The following is a 16561-nucleotide window of genomic DNA, read 5'->3' as shown; positions in this document are numbered from 1 at the left end:
TCCATGGATGGACAAAGAGTGTGGGATTGACCGATATCAGTATACCCCCAAAAACTTTGTGGTGGGGGTATGATAAATTGAATCCTAAAAAATAATTGGCCAAATTATGACATTCAACACCGCAATCTACTAGTAACCAAGATCTAACCAAGGGGACAGATTCTGTATCACACAGTCATTAAAATATAGAAAGTATTTGGCTGTGTACATGTCAGATTAAGTTTCCTACCATACAACTTCATACAATTAGATCCTCTAGAACCTATCTTATTGCCGGTAAAATACGGTATTACATAAATCATTTTATCACATAATGTACTGTGTTATCCAGTGAATATACCAATGTAATATTTCTTTGCGTATTAACCCCTGTAATATGACCTATCAGCCCTGTGATTGGTTGTAAGTTTAAATTATTTCAATTGTGACGTCACGCCTAGGACAAGTACATGATGTCACAAACTTACGCATTGGAGTCAAAATGGTGTCTTTTTTACATTTTAAAGTTGCATGAAAATTGCCGTTTCACACGAATAAATGCCACAAATCTTGATTATGTGATAAATAGGATCTTACACTCGTTTTCATTTTATATGGAATTTATGAAACTTGTCACAAATTTTTCATTTTAGGTCGCCAGAGGCTTGCTAAATTGAAAAGTTCTTAGAATTTTGCAATTGAAATTTATTTTAACAGAACATTTTCTATTAAGTTTTTAAAATCACAAACCTCTTTAAGAAAACAGTTAAAAAATGATAAAATATAGTATCTATTATATCTATGAATACACATTTCAGAAAATTAACTGTGTGCTGTAAAACACTTCTCGATGGAGAAACTGAAGTGTAATATTTTCCCTGACAACTTAACGTTGTGTAAGATTCATTTACATTTCGTGAGAGAAATTTCTTTTTTCAACACAATACTGACTGTACGTAACAGTCCCTAGTAGGATTGATAACAGTGGTAACATCAGTCTGCTGTCACGGAATCATTGCAATAAACACAACAAACCCCATGAACAGCGTGAACAGGATTAAAGGTGTGAAGAAACTCCAAACGGGCCACAGGCCCACCGTCACACTGAAACATTCAATACATTGTGTTACACACTGGTAAATGCAACGTAATGAAGACTTATATCTGACTTTCAATCAATTGTAATATTGATGAAAAACTTGCATGTCAATGTAGATTTACATATATCCATACATTGGCTATAGTTAATCAAGTTTCTAAATTACCTTTCATAATTTAGATAATTTGGTGTCCATCCATTATCTAAGACAGAAATAAAGAAAAATGACGAAAGTACAGTTAACTTGAGTTAAGCTATTGTTGCTATGGAAACGAGAGTTGGATTTGTATTAAATGCCACCCATTATGTATATTATAAATGCACATGATGCTATGGAAATGAGATGGTGAGACATTTACAACATACCAATCATTATAAATGTATTTGTTGCTAGGGAATATGAAGGATGAGATCCTTACCACATGCCACCCATTATAAATGTCTTTATTTCTATGGGAATATGAAGGACGAGATACTTACCACATGCCATCCATTATAAATGTCTTTATTTCTATGGGAATATGAAGGAGGAGATACTTACCACATGCCACCCATTATACATGTCTTTATTTCTATGGGAATATGAAGGACGAGATACTTACCACATGCCATCCATTATAAATGTCTTTATTTCTATGGCAATATGAAGGAGGAGATACTTACCACATGCCACCCATTATAATTGTCTTTATTTCTATGGGAATATGAAGGACTAGATACTTACCACATGCCATCCATTATAAATGTCTTTATTTCTATGGCAATATGAAGGAGGAGATACTTACCACATGCCACCCATTATAAATGACTTTATTGCTATGTGAATATGAAGGACGAGATACTTACCTCATGCCACCCATTATAATTGTCTTTTTGTTGCTATGTGAATATGAAGGACGAGATACTTACCTCATGCCACCCATTATAATTGTCTTTTTGTTGCTATGTGAATATGAAGGACGAGATACTTACCTCATGCCACCCATTATAATTGTCTTTTTGTTGCTATGTGAAAATGAAGGACGAGATACTTACCACATGCCATACATTATAAATGTCTTTATTTATATGGGAATATGAAGGACGAGATACTTACCCCATGCCACCCATTATAAATGTCTTTATTTCTATGGGAATATGAAGGAGGAGATACTTACCACATGCCACCCATTATACATGTCTTTATTGCTATTGGAATATGAAGGATGAGATACTTACCACATGCCGCCCATTATAACTGTCTTTGTTGCTATTGGAATATGAAGGATGAGATCCTTACCACATGCCACCCATTATACATGTCTTTGTTGCTATGTGAATATGAAGGATGATATCCTTACCACATGCCACCCATTATAAATGACTTTATTGCTATGTGAATATGAAGGACGAGATACTTACCTCATGCCACCCATTATAATTGTCTTTTTGTTGCTATGTGAAAATGAAGGACGAGATACTTACCACATGCCAACCATTATAAATGTCTATATTGCTATGGGAATATGAAGGCCGAGATACTTACCACATGCCACCCATTATAACTCTCTTTATTTCTATGGGAATATGAAGGACGAGATACTTACCACATGCCGCCCATTATAAATGTCTTTGTTGCTATTGGAATATGAAGGATGAGATACTTACCACATGCCGCCCATTATAAATGACTTTGTTGCTATTGGAATATGAAGGACGAGATACTTACCACATGCCACACATTATAAATGTCTATATTGCTATGGGAATATGAAGGACGAGATGCTTACCACATGCCACCCATTATAAATGTCTATATTGCTATGGGAATATGAAGGCCGAGATACTTACCACATGCCATCCATTATACATGTCTTTATTTCTATGGGAATATGAAGGAGGAGATACTTACCACATGCCACCCATTATACATGTCTTTATTTCTATGGGAATATGAAGGCCGAGATACTTACCACATGCCATCCATTATACATGTCTTTATTTCTATGGGAATATGAAGGATGAGATACCTACCACATGCTTCCCATTAATATAAATGTCTTTGTTGCTATGGGAATATGAGGGATGATTTTGTTGCTAGGGAATATGAAGGACGAGGTACTTACCACATGCCACCCATTATAAATGACTTTATTGCTATGTGAATATGAAGGACGAGATACTTACCACATGCGACCCACTATAAATGTCTATATTGCTATGGGAATATGAAGGCCGAGATACTTACCACATGCCATCCATTATACATGTCTTTATTTCTATGGGAATATGAAGGATGAGATACCTGCCACATGCTTCGCATTAATATAAATGTCTTTGTTGCTATGGGAATATGAAGGACAAGATACTTATCACATGCCACCCATTCTACATGTCTTTGTTGCTATGGGAATATGAAGGACGAGATACTTGCGACATGCCACCCATTATAAATGTCTTTATTGCTATTGGAATATGAAGGATGAGATACTTACCACATACCACCCATTATAAATGTCTTTGTTGCTATTGGAATATGAAGGACGCGATACTTACCACATGACACCCATTATAAATGACTTTATTGCTATGTGAATATGAAGGACGAGATACTTACCTCATGCCACCCATTATAATTGTCTTTTTGTTGCTATGTGAATATGAAGGACGAGATACTTACCTCATGCCACCCATTATAATTGTCTTTTTGTTGCTATGTGAAAATGAAGGACGAGATACTTACCACATGCCAGCCATTATAAATGTCTATATTGCTATGGGAATATGAAGGACGAGATGCTTACCACATGCCACCCATTATAAATGTCTTTTTGTTGCTATGGGAATATGAAGGACGAGATACTTACCCCATGCCACCCATTATAAATGTCTTTATTTCTATGGGAATATGAAGGCCGAGATACTTACCACATGCCATCCATTATACATGTCTTTATTTCTATGGGAATATGAAGGCCGAGATACTTACCACATGCCACCCATTATAAATGTCTATATTGCTATGGGAATATGAAGGCCGAGATACTTACCACATGCCACCCATTATACATGTCTTTATTTCTATGGGAATATGAAGGCCGAGATACTTACCACATGCCACCCATTATAAATGTTTTTATTTCTATGAGAATATGAAGGACGAGATACTTACCACATGCGACCCACTATAAATGTCTATATTGCTATGGGAATATGAAGGACGAGATACTTGCGACATGCCACCCATTATAAATGTCTTTATTTCTATGGGAATATGAAGGACGAGATGAATATGAAGGATGAGATCCTTACCACATGCCACCCATTATACATGTCTTTATTTCTATGGGAATATGAAGGATGAGATACCTACCACATGCTTCCCATTAATATAAATGTCTTTGTTGCTATGGGAATATGAAGGATGATTTTGTTGCTAGGGAATATGAAGGACGAGATACTTACCACATGCCACCCATTATAAATGTCTTTGTTGCTATGGGAATATGAAGGACACGATACTTATCACATGCCACCCATTCTACATGTCTTTGTTGCTATGGGAATATGAAGGACACGATACCTACCACATGCCAGCCATTATAAATGTCTTTGTTGCTATGGGAATATGAAGGACACGATACTTACCACATGCCACCCATTATAAATGTCTTTATTTCTATAAGAATATGAAGGACACGATACTTACCACATGCCACCCATTATAAATGTCTTTATTGCTATGGGAATATGAAGGATGAGATACTTACCACATGCCACCCATTATAAATGTCTTTATTTCTATGGGAATATGAAGGATGAGATACTTACCACATGCCACCCATTATACATGTTTTTATTACTATGAGAATATGAAGGACGAGATACTTACCACATGCCACCCATTATACATGTTTTTATTTCTATGGAAATATGAAGGATGAGATACTTACCACATGCCACCCATTATAAATGGCTTTATTGCTATTGGAATATGAAGGACGAGATACTTACCACATGCCACCCATCATAAATGTCTTTGTTGCTATGGGAATATGAAGGACGAGATACTTACCACATGCCACCCATTGTAAATGACTTTATGGCTATGTGAATATGAAGGACGGGATACTTACCACATGCTTCCCATGATACATGTCTTTATTGCTATGGGAATATGAAGGATTAGATACTTACCACATGCCACCCATCATAAATGTCTTTGTTGCTATGGGAATATGAAGGATGAGATACCTACCACATGCCACCCATTATAAATGTCTTTATTGCTATGGGAATATGAAGGATTAGATACTTACCACATGCCACCCATCATAAATGTCTTTGTTGCTATGGGAATATGAAGGATGAGATACTTACCACATGCCACCCATTATAATTGTCTTTATTTCTATGGGAATATGAAGGACGAGATACCTACCACATGCCACCCATTATAAATGTCTTTGTTGCTATGGGAATATGAAGGACGAGATACTTACCACATGCCACCCATTATAAATGTATTTGTTGCTATGGGAATATGAAGGACGAGATACTTACCACAAGCCACCCATTATAAATGTCTTTATTTCTATGGGAATATGAAGGATGAGATACTTACCACATGCCACCCATTATAATTGTCTTTATTTCTATGGGAATATGAAGGACGAGATATTTACCACATGCCATCCATTATAAATGTCTTTATTGCTATGGGAATATGAAGGAGGAGATACTTACCACATGCTTCCCATGACAAATGTCTTTATTGCTATGGGAATATGAAGGATGAGATACTTACCACATGCCGCCCATGATAAATGCCCCTGTTGCTATAGGAATGAGAGTCGGATAGAGTTTCTCCCAGTCATCCACATCAATCTTCTTTATAGCAGACAGCCAGACAATGAAGAACATTGCTATGCACACATTTATCACAATAAGGATAGCACCAATATTGAACCAATTTCTGCAAGAAAATATTAAATCAGATAATAAAACATTTAATTTATTACGGTATTTTTCTTGAATTAAGAAATAAATGAACACTTTTTTCCCTACACTTGATTTGAACAAACTTGAAGGAAGGATACAAGAAATTCTTTCAAAAAAAAAAAAAAGTTGATTTAACACAAAGCATGGGCTTCATGGATACCCCTGCTCCTTGTATATATATATAAAATGTTGGAAACCTATTCATGAAACAAGAGGTCCATTGGACCTGTATTGCTCACCTGGTTTTATATATAAGTCATTACAACTGAATGCATTATATTAGTACTATTCCTAAAAACCAGACAAGATCTATGTTCTAATCCAACTGGGACCACAAGAAGTTGCATTGATAAAGAGCAATAGTATTCATACGCCTGTAAAGTTATTGTGTTTACACCCAGGCTACGTCCTAGTCGCCATCTTACCTTGCAGGAAAATAGTTAAACACATGCGCAGATTTGAAACGGAATAAGATTTCAAAACGAGATTCACACAAAAAATCCACCTATATACAAAAAAATGTTCCGTTATGACTTCTGGTACAAACCTAGCCTCGTGGTAATATGCCAACCCTATGACCACAGTATCCCGGGTTCAAATCCTGCCTAACCTGTTTTTTTTTTTGTTTTTTTTTCAAATTGTGCAATGGGTTTGTATTTTTGCATTCATTGCAACTGTTAAACAGCAACAAAGGCAATTTTTTTATTTTACTTTAATTTTCATTCAACTATAAAATATTATAAACCTAGAAACCATTTTTTTTTAATTTATGAAAACTACACCATAGAATATGATAATCTAGCTGTACCATTTCTTAGGACCGCAGGGGTCAAATCAACCTAATTCAATTAAGAATTGTGTTGGTTCTACCTCAATAATGTTTCTGACCAAATTTTGTACAATTGAATCAGGCGATTAGAGGATATTAGCATATTAAAGCAAAATATTAGATAATTTTTCTCTTTGGGGCCCAGCCTTCCTAGCCCCAGGGGTCGAACCAGCCTCATTTATTTAGGAAAAAATTGCCCTCCCCCAATTAAGTTTCAGATTAAATTTGGTTGAAATCCTCTCTGGTGTTTAGGAGGAGATGCGTTTTAAAGCAAATTTAGCTAAGTTCCCCTTCAGGGCCCCGCCCACCTAGCCTAGCCTCAGGGGTCGAACCAACCTCATTTATTTAGGAAATGATTGCCCTCCCCCAATGAAGTTTCAGAGCAATTTGGTTAAAATTGTCTCTGGGGTTTAGGAGGAGATGCGTTTTAAAGCAAATTTAGCTAAGTTTCCCTTCAGGGCCCTGCCCACCTAGCCTCAGGGGTCGAACCAATCTCATTTATTTAGGAAATGATTGCCCTCCCCCAATGAAGTTTCAGAGCAAATTTGGTTAAAATCGTCTCTGGGGTTTAGGAGGAGATGCGTTTTAAAACAAATTTATCGAAGTTCCCATTCAGGGCCCCACCCCCCTGCCCGCAGGGGTCGAACCAACCTCATTTATTTAAGAAATGATTGCACTCCCTTACTGATGCTTCAGACTTAATTTGGTTGAAATTTTCTCTGACGTTTAGGAGGAGATGCGTTTTAAAGCAAATTTAGCTAAGTTCCCCTTCAGGGCCTTGCCCCCTCCTGGCCTCAGGAGTTGAACCAACCTCATTTATTTAGGAAATGATTGCCCTCCCCCAATGAAGTTTCAGAGCATATTTGGTTAAAATCGTCTCTGGGGTTTAGGAGAAGATGCGTTTTAAAACAAATTTAGCTAAGTTCCCCTTCAGGGCACCGCCCCCCTGGCCTCAGGAATCGAACCAACCTCATTTATCTAGGAAATGATTGCCCGCCCCCAATGAAGTTTCAGAGCAAATTTGGTTAAAATCGTCTCTGGGGTTAAGGAAGAGAACCTCATTTATTTAAGAAATGATTGCCCTCCCCTAGTGATGCTTCAGACTGAATTTGGTTGAAAGCCTCTCTGGTGTTTAGGAGGAGATGCATTTTAAAGCAAATTAATTTAGCTAAGTTCCCCTTCAGGGCCTTGCACACCCCCCCCCCCCCCCCCCCCCTGGCCTTAGGAGTTGAACCAACCTCATTTATTTAAGAAATGATTGCCCTTCCCTACTGACGCTTCAGACTAAATCCTCTTTGGCATTTAGGAAGAGATAGGTTTTATTTCTTGATTCCAAAGGTCAAAATGAGGTCACCGTGGCCTTATTTAAGGATGGGACACAATGCCTTCTTGCGATATACCTATATACAAAATGTGATGCCCATTCATGAAACAAATTAAATTATATGCCATCAAAGCAGGGGAAAATAATCATCTACTGTAATAGTTGACATCTTACTAATATACCCCAGTATTCATAAACTTTTTTTCATACTGATAATAATGGTAAACTTCCCGTAAATATCACTACCACTTAATTATATTGTACACTGATGACAAACCAGCCAAAGGTGATGATCTCTATAGACAAAATTGGGGGCTATTGGGTCTACTGCTAATTTTGCACACTTGAAGGGATTGACCTACCTGCTGACCCTTGGGTCATATCTACAGGCGATGTAAAAGTCAGTGTAGTAGAAAATTGCTATGGCTCCAATAAACCATAACACATTCTGTAGGTTGTACTTGGACCCAGTCTTTTTCCTGTATTTCCCAAACCTTTCCTCAAACTCTTGTCGGGTCTCCTCATCAAAATGTGTGCTGAGTTTAGAGTGATCTGGAACCTCTTTTTCACTGTCAGGTACTAATGCATCTGGCAATGTTAAAAAAAATGATATAGAACTCAGAAACTGATAGCTTATTAAATAAAATAGAGGGGTAAGGGTTTTTAAAGAACCTAATTTATTTAGTAATCATATGTACAGTATGACGTTATCTGACCAGATTGTTTCGGTAAGTGTCTGGGTTTGTGTCAACAACATGCATGTTCAACGTGTTTTAATGTTCATTTTAAATGCATGTTAGAAGTAACATTCCGAAAGGGAGATAACCTTGGAAGAGTTTTTCCATTGATTATAGCCCTTGAATTACCAAAACTTTCCTTTAATTCTTTACCCATGAACAGATGTTGCCTGCAGTAACAAACTAATTTCTGACCAGGAATCTGAGCACTAGTAGTAAACGACTTTCCGCTTAGACAGGTTGAGAGTGCAACAACATATACTGTATTATTCAAAACATGGAAAGAGGTTGAAGGATTTAGATTGCCCTACAGTACACTGAGAAGATCACTAAACAATGCGAGAGGATGAAAGACATGAACATACACATGTACATACTTGTGTTTTATACACATGTACATACTTGTGTTTTATACACATGTACATACTTGAGAACAAAATTTCTGATCTGGGAAATGTAAAAAACACAGATAATAAGCCAAGCTGACCATAGCTTTGGTTTGTTTGTGTTTTACGTCCTATTATTTAAACAGCTATGGTCATTTAAGGACAAGCCAGGTTTTGGTGGTGGAGGAAAGCCGGAGTTCCTGTAGAAAAACCACCCGACGGCCAGTACCTGGCGACTGCCCCACATAGGTCTCGAACCCGTGACCCAGCGGTGGACGGCTAGTGGTAGCAGAATGTCTGACCATAGCAACAATTCTTACACTCTAAACATAATATGTATGATGTGTAGTATGTAATTAAACATTTTCAAATGAACAAATGTTAACCACATTAACATGACTGATTAATCAGTAGCTGTTGTTCATGCACTATAGGATGAATTGTGGTGACCCATCATGTTGGCAGTGACAGGCAAATAAATACAGTGTCATGTAATTATATAATCTACTGATGTATGGTGGTCAATAACATTGCATTCAGCTGTTTTATGTACATAAACATAGGAATACATAACAACTGATTTAGAGTTCAGCTTTAAACTGCAGGTGGGATCGCGATATATTATTGATATCTACCATAGTTATCACACTGAACATGAGTGCCACAAAGCCATATCATTGTATAGATGAGTACATATGTACCGTATTATGTCATTTCTAAGGATGAGTGCTATCATATTGTGACTTGTTATCCTATTCAAAAGAGTTTATCTACAATAGAAAACCTGAAAAAAATATTCTAAATTTAGAATGTATTATGTAATTGATGATTAGGAGGAAGTATGGCAGTTATATGCATTGTATTTCTCTAAAGTGGGCATGCAGTTATGAAAATGAGAAAAAAATATTTAAGAGGTAACACATGTTCATCAAACCAAAACTTACTAAGCTGCTATACTGGTATATTGATGTTGAAATCTGTTTACACTATTGAGATGGCTGGAAGTGAGTAATGGTAAGATTATGTAGTGGATTTCTGCCACTAGCTCCCTTGCTTTAGACTTGGTTTATTGACAGTTTGACCAATCATTTTAAGGCTATTTTAATTTTGGAGGAGAATTAAACCAACTGGGGGCATGCCGTAAATAACTTGTAAGGAGAGCAGTACTGACTCAATGTACTGTTGACACAGTACTAGGTACCAGTGTTACCTAGTGCAGTATTACTGTAGAAACGAAATGGGGACATTAAGGACTAGGCATTAATCTATATTATCACCTCATCTTTACAACAGCAAGTCTTATTTGAGGATATTGATAATATTACGAGATAATAAAACATCATGTCTCCCTCAGGCAATTTAATTTCTATCATATTTCTGTTATTCAGAGTCATCACAAATGTGTTCCTAATGACTGCATGAAGCAGTCGAAAACAACGGTGTGTCAACCTGATTATATTTACTATTGGATTATTGTTTTCTTTAATTTCAGCATAATAAAGTATTTAGTGCCCTTGTGGTTTTCGCCCTCATGAAATACTCCACCTTGTTCATATTAATAGTTATCATATTACAATCAAACAGTCCTGTTGAGTTATTAGATCAATCTGTTTTAATGCTTATTAATGCAGATACATCCATGTGTTGGGACCAGGTCATATAAAACTTTAAGGTTGTAACTTGACAAAGTGAAGATGCATTTTCTAGCTTTGTAAGCTTACCATGCACAAAGCTGTTTAGCTTCTAAAAATCAGGTACCGAGCTGAATCCTGGATATTTTTTTTCTTAGGTAGAATATAAAGTTAAATTTTACTATAGACCTGATGCCGAATGAGAGCCTTCCCTGCAAGACCTTGGAGACACGCAATTGTTTAATTATTGATCTATCATAACTATTTATTATGTTCATTAAAATGTACATATAAAAAGCATATTTTCAGACTTCATTACATCATACTATAGAGTCGCGTATAAATATGTTATCTGATGACATCACTCCATGCTGGATCATGTCTGAGTATCAGAACAATTAAAATATCCATTTTGCATAATTAATAAAAATATGCTCAAACTACATAGAGGATGAATTAGGAAGTTTTTTTAAAACTTTTTATTCATTTAATATACAAACAGAATATTCAGACTCTTGTCATAAGCATTAAATATGGTATTTAGACACATCTTGTATGTAAAATAAGATAACATATTAAAAACTCTAAATAAATCCTTTTATCTGTGTAGTATGTATGCCCCTATATAGAAAAAATAGATAATAGACTTTACTTGATGGTATTTTTTTTATACAGCAGACTACTGTATTAAATAAATACCACATCCCAGCTCCCGTGTACTAAGTCTATCTGATAATCTGTCAATGATGTCATGTACATGTGGTTACCAGATTGAACAAATAGAATACCCGGTACTTAAACTGCAATCTAATAATCTATGTACTATACTACTGATCAGTTAGTGCTATAGACTGTGAGATATATTTTTCTAAATATAACCTCAGAAATCACGACAAACCGACAACAAATCCGTCACAATCCGATCACGAAATCATGACACGACACATCAGCGACTGACATCAACTACATATTTATGTCAATTAAACTGAGTCTAGAATCAATTTACCTGGGTCCAAAACTTCAAGGTATTTCCCTGCAATCTTGTGTTGAACTCGCCGGCGAATATTTTCCATCGCTTCTTCACTGGAAATGAGAAGTGGCTCATTCTGTGCGGATGCCATCGTTGTTGATGATTGTTTCTACCTCACTCGTGCGTTTGATTCCAAAGACAAACCGAGGAAGCACCTATCAACGCTGAGTAAAATTACTGTTTTAGGTAGGTAAAAACTCTGAAGCGAATCCACACAACTCGACTGTGTGTTACTGCAGTTAGGACCTGAGAATTTGTTACAGCTATATTTGGACCTAAACTAAGGTGTTCAGAGTAGTTTTAGGTGTTTAGATCGACTTTCGGTAAAAATGAAACCCCTAATGATCATATACCGAAAGTCGATCTAAATACGTCCCTGATCTAAACCCCTAAAACATGTAAAATTACTCTAAACACCTTAGTTTAGGCATAGGCACTTGACTGACCCTTTGTTATGTCAGATTTTTTTTGATTTTTTTTATATATGTCTACATTTTTTTTTCAAAATTATTATCTGAGAATTATCTGAATAAAAAAAAGCAATGACATTTTTTTTTATTCAGATAATTCTAAGATAATAATTTTGAAAAAAAAATGTATACTTATATGAAAAAATAAATAATCTGACATAACAAAGCTTCAAGTGCCTATGGTTTAGGTCCAAATATAGCTGTATCAAATTCTCAGGTCCCTGTGCACACACACACACATATGGATTATAGAAACTTATTCATGTATTGACAGACGTGGCTAGGGTACATTCGCGTATCCGGTTGAAACGGTTGAACCGGTTGAACCTGTAAAGAAACCGACAGGTACAGATTTGGACCGAGGCTGACCTCAGGAAAATTTGGTACGTGTAGATTGAGGGGTCCAGACGTACCTGGCCGAAACTAAACTGCTGAATATTCCTAGGTTGCGTTATTTCTTTCTAAAACAATGTCAAGTCACATGTAGTTTTTAAGATACGTTATGTAATTTAGTGGACGCGTGAGAGAAGGGCATAATATTCTTGATACATTGTTTTTTATTCTCCGAAACTGTGCATTTTTAGCTCTGCTTATAGAACGGTCCAAGTGTGTTCGTTTATCGTGGAAAATTTCTGCGCCACACGTACCGTTTCAACCGGTAACGCGAATGTAGCCCTAGTGAATGCTATGATACATTACAATGACAATAACACTTACAAACAGTTATTGCTTCTCTTTGTCAGTGGTGTGAGACCAAGGTCTATAACTTGATTTATCATATAAATATACATAAAATGTGTTTTTAAATAAATTTCAAATACACATTTACTTAAAACGGGAAAAAAATGTTTCATGCTTTTACATATTATAAATAACAGGTTAATATAACTACATTAATTGTATGGAACTATTGTTTGTCTTTTTAATCTACATGATAGATAGGGCTTTGTGTTACTCATATGTTCATGTATGCTGATTTGCGTTTATACTGCATGCTGTCATGAAAACAAGAGACTATTAACAGGGCATGTGTCGCTCACCTGTCTCAATGGTAACAGGTTGTTTCGCCCCAAATCCCGTTCGCCCTAAGGGTTGTTTCGCCCCAAAACCCGTTCGCCCCAGGTTGTTTTGCCCTAAAAAATATATTTTTCATTAAGTCATTAATATCATGTTAAAAGTTAAAAAAAGCTTATCTTTCTCTTGAGTACAGATATAAATATACGTATAATTACGTGCCGGAAGATAAAGAACGAACCTGTATATTCATCACCCGACAACGGACATACTAATATCCGGAATATACTGCACATTTACCAGTAATGTTGTTCTTTATAAAATGCACCTGTACATGTTTTAACGTTATGGATATATAATGAAACTAAATTAATTTCTCTAAGTTAACATATAGATACGTATAATATATAGATAAGATATGGACATATAAAGAAACTAAAATAATTAATATGCATATTAATTTTTATTGGTCGGTACTATCAAAACTTCTCAAAATGATCTCCTCCAATTAGCAAAACACAAACACATATTTTTTTAATAAAACTGATTTTAATGATATGAAAGACTAAGCAGACTTAATTTGTGACTTAAAACAAATAAAAATGAAAAGAAAATACCAAACAATGTTTCGCCCTAAAAAAATTGTTTGAGGGCGAAACAACCTAGGGCGAACGGAATTTGGGGCGAAACAACCCGGAACCGTCTCAATAATCGGATAGAAGGGCCACTGGTATTTGAGCAGTCATGGGAAAAGATTCTCAATAAAAGTAATGTTGCAAATATTCGCATATATTGAGTCTCCTTGCCTGACGAATGTTCCAGACTAAATGGAACTTTAAAATACTCTTCCCCAGCCATCCTCGTAATCCAGGGGTTACGCTCACATTCGCTATCTTCACCCCTGTGCCATGACATATTCCAGGGGTGTAGAGAGCGAAAGTGGGCGTAACCCCTGGATATCGAGGATGTTCCCCAGCATGCTAATGGTGAAATAAAATCACCCTGGGCCTCCTGGTAATGCAGAAGAAGTTGTTAAAAGGTTTCTACATACATTCCTTTGACCTTGAGAGCAGGTCAGTCATTTATTTGGGGAAAATTTATAGGACTCCATGCCAGGTACCTACTATAGCTAAGTATCATTGCCCTGAGCCTCCTATCTGTTAATCAGATCAAGTTGTTTGAAGTTTTTTTTTATATTTGTAAAGGTCAATTATTTTGGAAAAGTTTATAGCACTCCATCCAAGATACGTACTGGCCAAGTATCATCACCTTATGCATCTTAGTTATTTAGAAGAAGTACTAGTCACTCTAAAATTTTAATATATTTGACCTCTGTGACTTTGAAAGCGAGCCAGGGTAATTTATATGAGGAAACTTTATAGCACTCTGTTCCAGATACCTACTGGCCAGACATCGTAGCTCTAGGCCTCTTGGTTATTCAGAAGAAATTGTTTAAAGGTTTTTAAAGGTTTTTAACACAAATAACCCTTGTGATCTTGAAAGTAGGTCAAGGTCATTTATTTGAGGAAAGTAAATAGCAGTTCATGCCAGGTACCTGCTAGCCAAGTATCATCACTCTGGGCCTTTTAATTATTCAGAAAGTTTTTGAACGTTTTTACAAATTTGACCCCTGTAACTTTAAAAGTTGATTATTCAGAAGAATTTGTTTAAAGGTTTTAAACACATTTGACCCTTGTGATCTTGAAAGTAGGTCAAGGTCATTTATATGAGAAACATTTATAGCACTTCTTCCCAGGTAACTACTGGCCAAATGCCATGTCCCTAGGTCTTCCAGCTCTTTGGAAGAAGTTGTTCAAAAAAGAACAAGAGGCCCAGAGGGCCTGTATCACTCACCTGGGTAATAAAGCAACCATGGGGAATTCTCCTTATTACATAAAATCCCTCCAATGGTACAGAAGAAGGACTTTAAAGGGCCCTGCAACTCTGCACCCATCGGGGCCATACCCTCTGTTTATACAAAATCTAGTCCACGTTGCCCAAGGATGCTCCAGGCCAAAGGATAAAATCCCTCCAATGGTACAGCGGAAGAAGGATTTTGAAGACTTAAACCATAAATTCTCATCTTGGCCCCCACCCCTCTGCCCCCAGGGTGGCCACACCCACCATTTATACAAAAGTGAGTGCCCTTTGCGTAAGGATGATCCAGACCGAATTCATTCAAAATCTACTGGGGCTTTCAGAACTAGTTAGTGTTCTAAAGAAAAAGTTGACGGACGGACAGACGCAGCACCATGACATAAAAGCTTACCGGTCCTTCAGACCAGATGACCTAAAAAGTTGAAGAATGACTTCATGCCAGGTGAGCCAAAAATGTAAAACTGCTGCTCAATCCATAAAGTTATATGTGCATCATCAGATATAGATTTAATATGAAAAGGCAAAGCCTTAAAAGAGCGTAGCTTTTGTTGATCTCTGATATTTACTGATTGAGAATACAACTTTCAGAATGAGATAAGATAAACTTTATTTAAAGTCGGCTAGTCGAGGAATAACAATAAAACACAAGCTCTAATGAGATTAAGACCGACATAACAATAGGGAGATCAGGGCAAGTTCGGCTCTTTAAAACAAAATTAAGTCCTTTCTAGGAAGTATGGCAGCACGTCCGTTTTTGAACATTATTTAACTATCCTGTAAGAAGATTGGATGGCTGTAAGTTCGGCCCCCATTGGAATCAGCTTATGACTTCATAAAGCATGCAGTGTCAGATTTTACCGCCAATTTTGCAAATTTTTATGTGTTACACAGGCCGAACTTGCCACGGTATCATTGGCCGAAACTGTCCGGGCCCAAATTGATATTTCAATAAATTCTTATCGTACAGCAATATGGTAGAGAGTGATTGGCTTGGCTTTTTTGTATTTTCATTTGAAGCTGTCAGTGACTTACACGTTTGACTGTAAGAAAGTAGCAATTCCGTTTCAAAAAGTTCGCATAACAAGAAGCGAGATCATGATTTTCTTTCTACCCTCTCAAAAGAGTGAAGGGTGAAGGAGAACCAATTTTGTATAAACCGTGGGTCTGGCCCCCCAGGGGCCTGAGGGGCGGGGCACAATAGGAG

General features: G+C 36.6%; 1 protein-coding gene across 1 annotated transcript; it reads right to left on the bottom strand.

Annotated features, from left to right (window-relative positions):
• Window positions 1–556: 556 nt before the first annotated feature.
• Window positions 557–12220, bottom strand: LOC110466477 (transmembrane protein 128-like). Its single transcript, XM_021522988.1, has 4 exons — window positions 11972–12220; window positions 8574–8799; window positions 5865–6032; window positions 557–1083 (listed from the first exon to the last, which is right to left on the bottom strand). Exons 1-4 carry the CDS (start codon window positions 12084–12086, stop codon window positions 984–986), a joined length of 609 nt encoding a protein of 202 aa, XP_021378663.1. The 5' UTR covers window positions 12087–12220; the 3' UTR covers window positions 557–983.
• Window positions 12221–16561: the final 4341 nt, after the last annotated feature.

This window comes from Mizuhopecten yessoensis, unplaced genomic scaffold (assembly GCF_002113885.1).
Source record: "Mizuhopecten yessoensis strain PY_sf001 unplaced genomic scaffold, ASM211388v2 scaffold11133, whole genome shotgun sequence".
In the NCBI taxonomy this organism is placed as follows: domain Eukaryota; kingdom Metazoa; phylum Mollusca; class Bivalvia; order Pectinida; family Pectinidae; genus Mizuhopecten; species Mizuhopecten yessoensis.
Note: the sequence above shows the minus strand (reverse complement) of the source record. Positions and strands in the feature narration are given on the sequence as shown.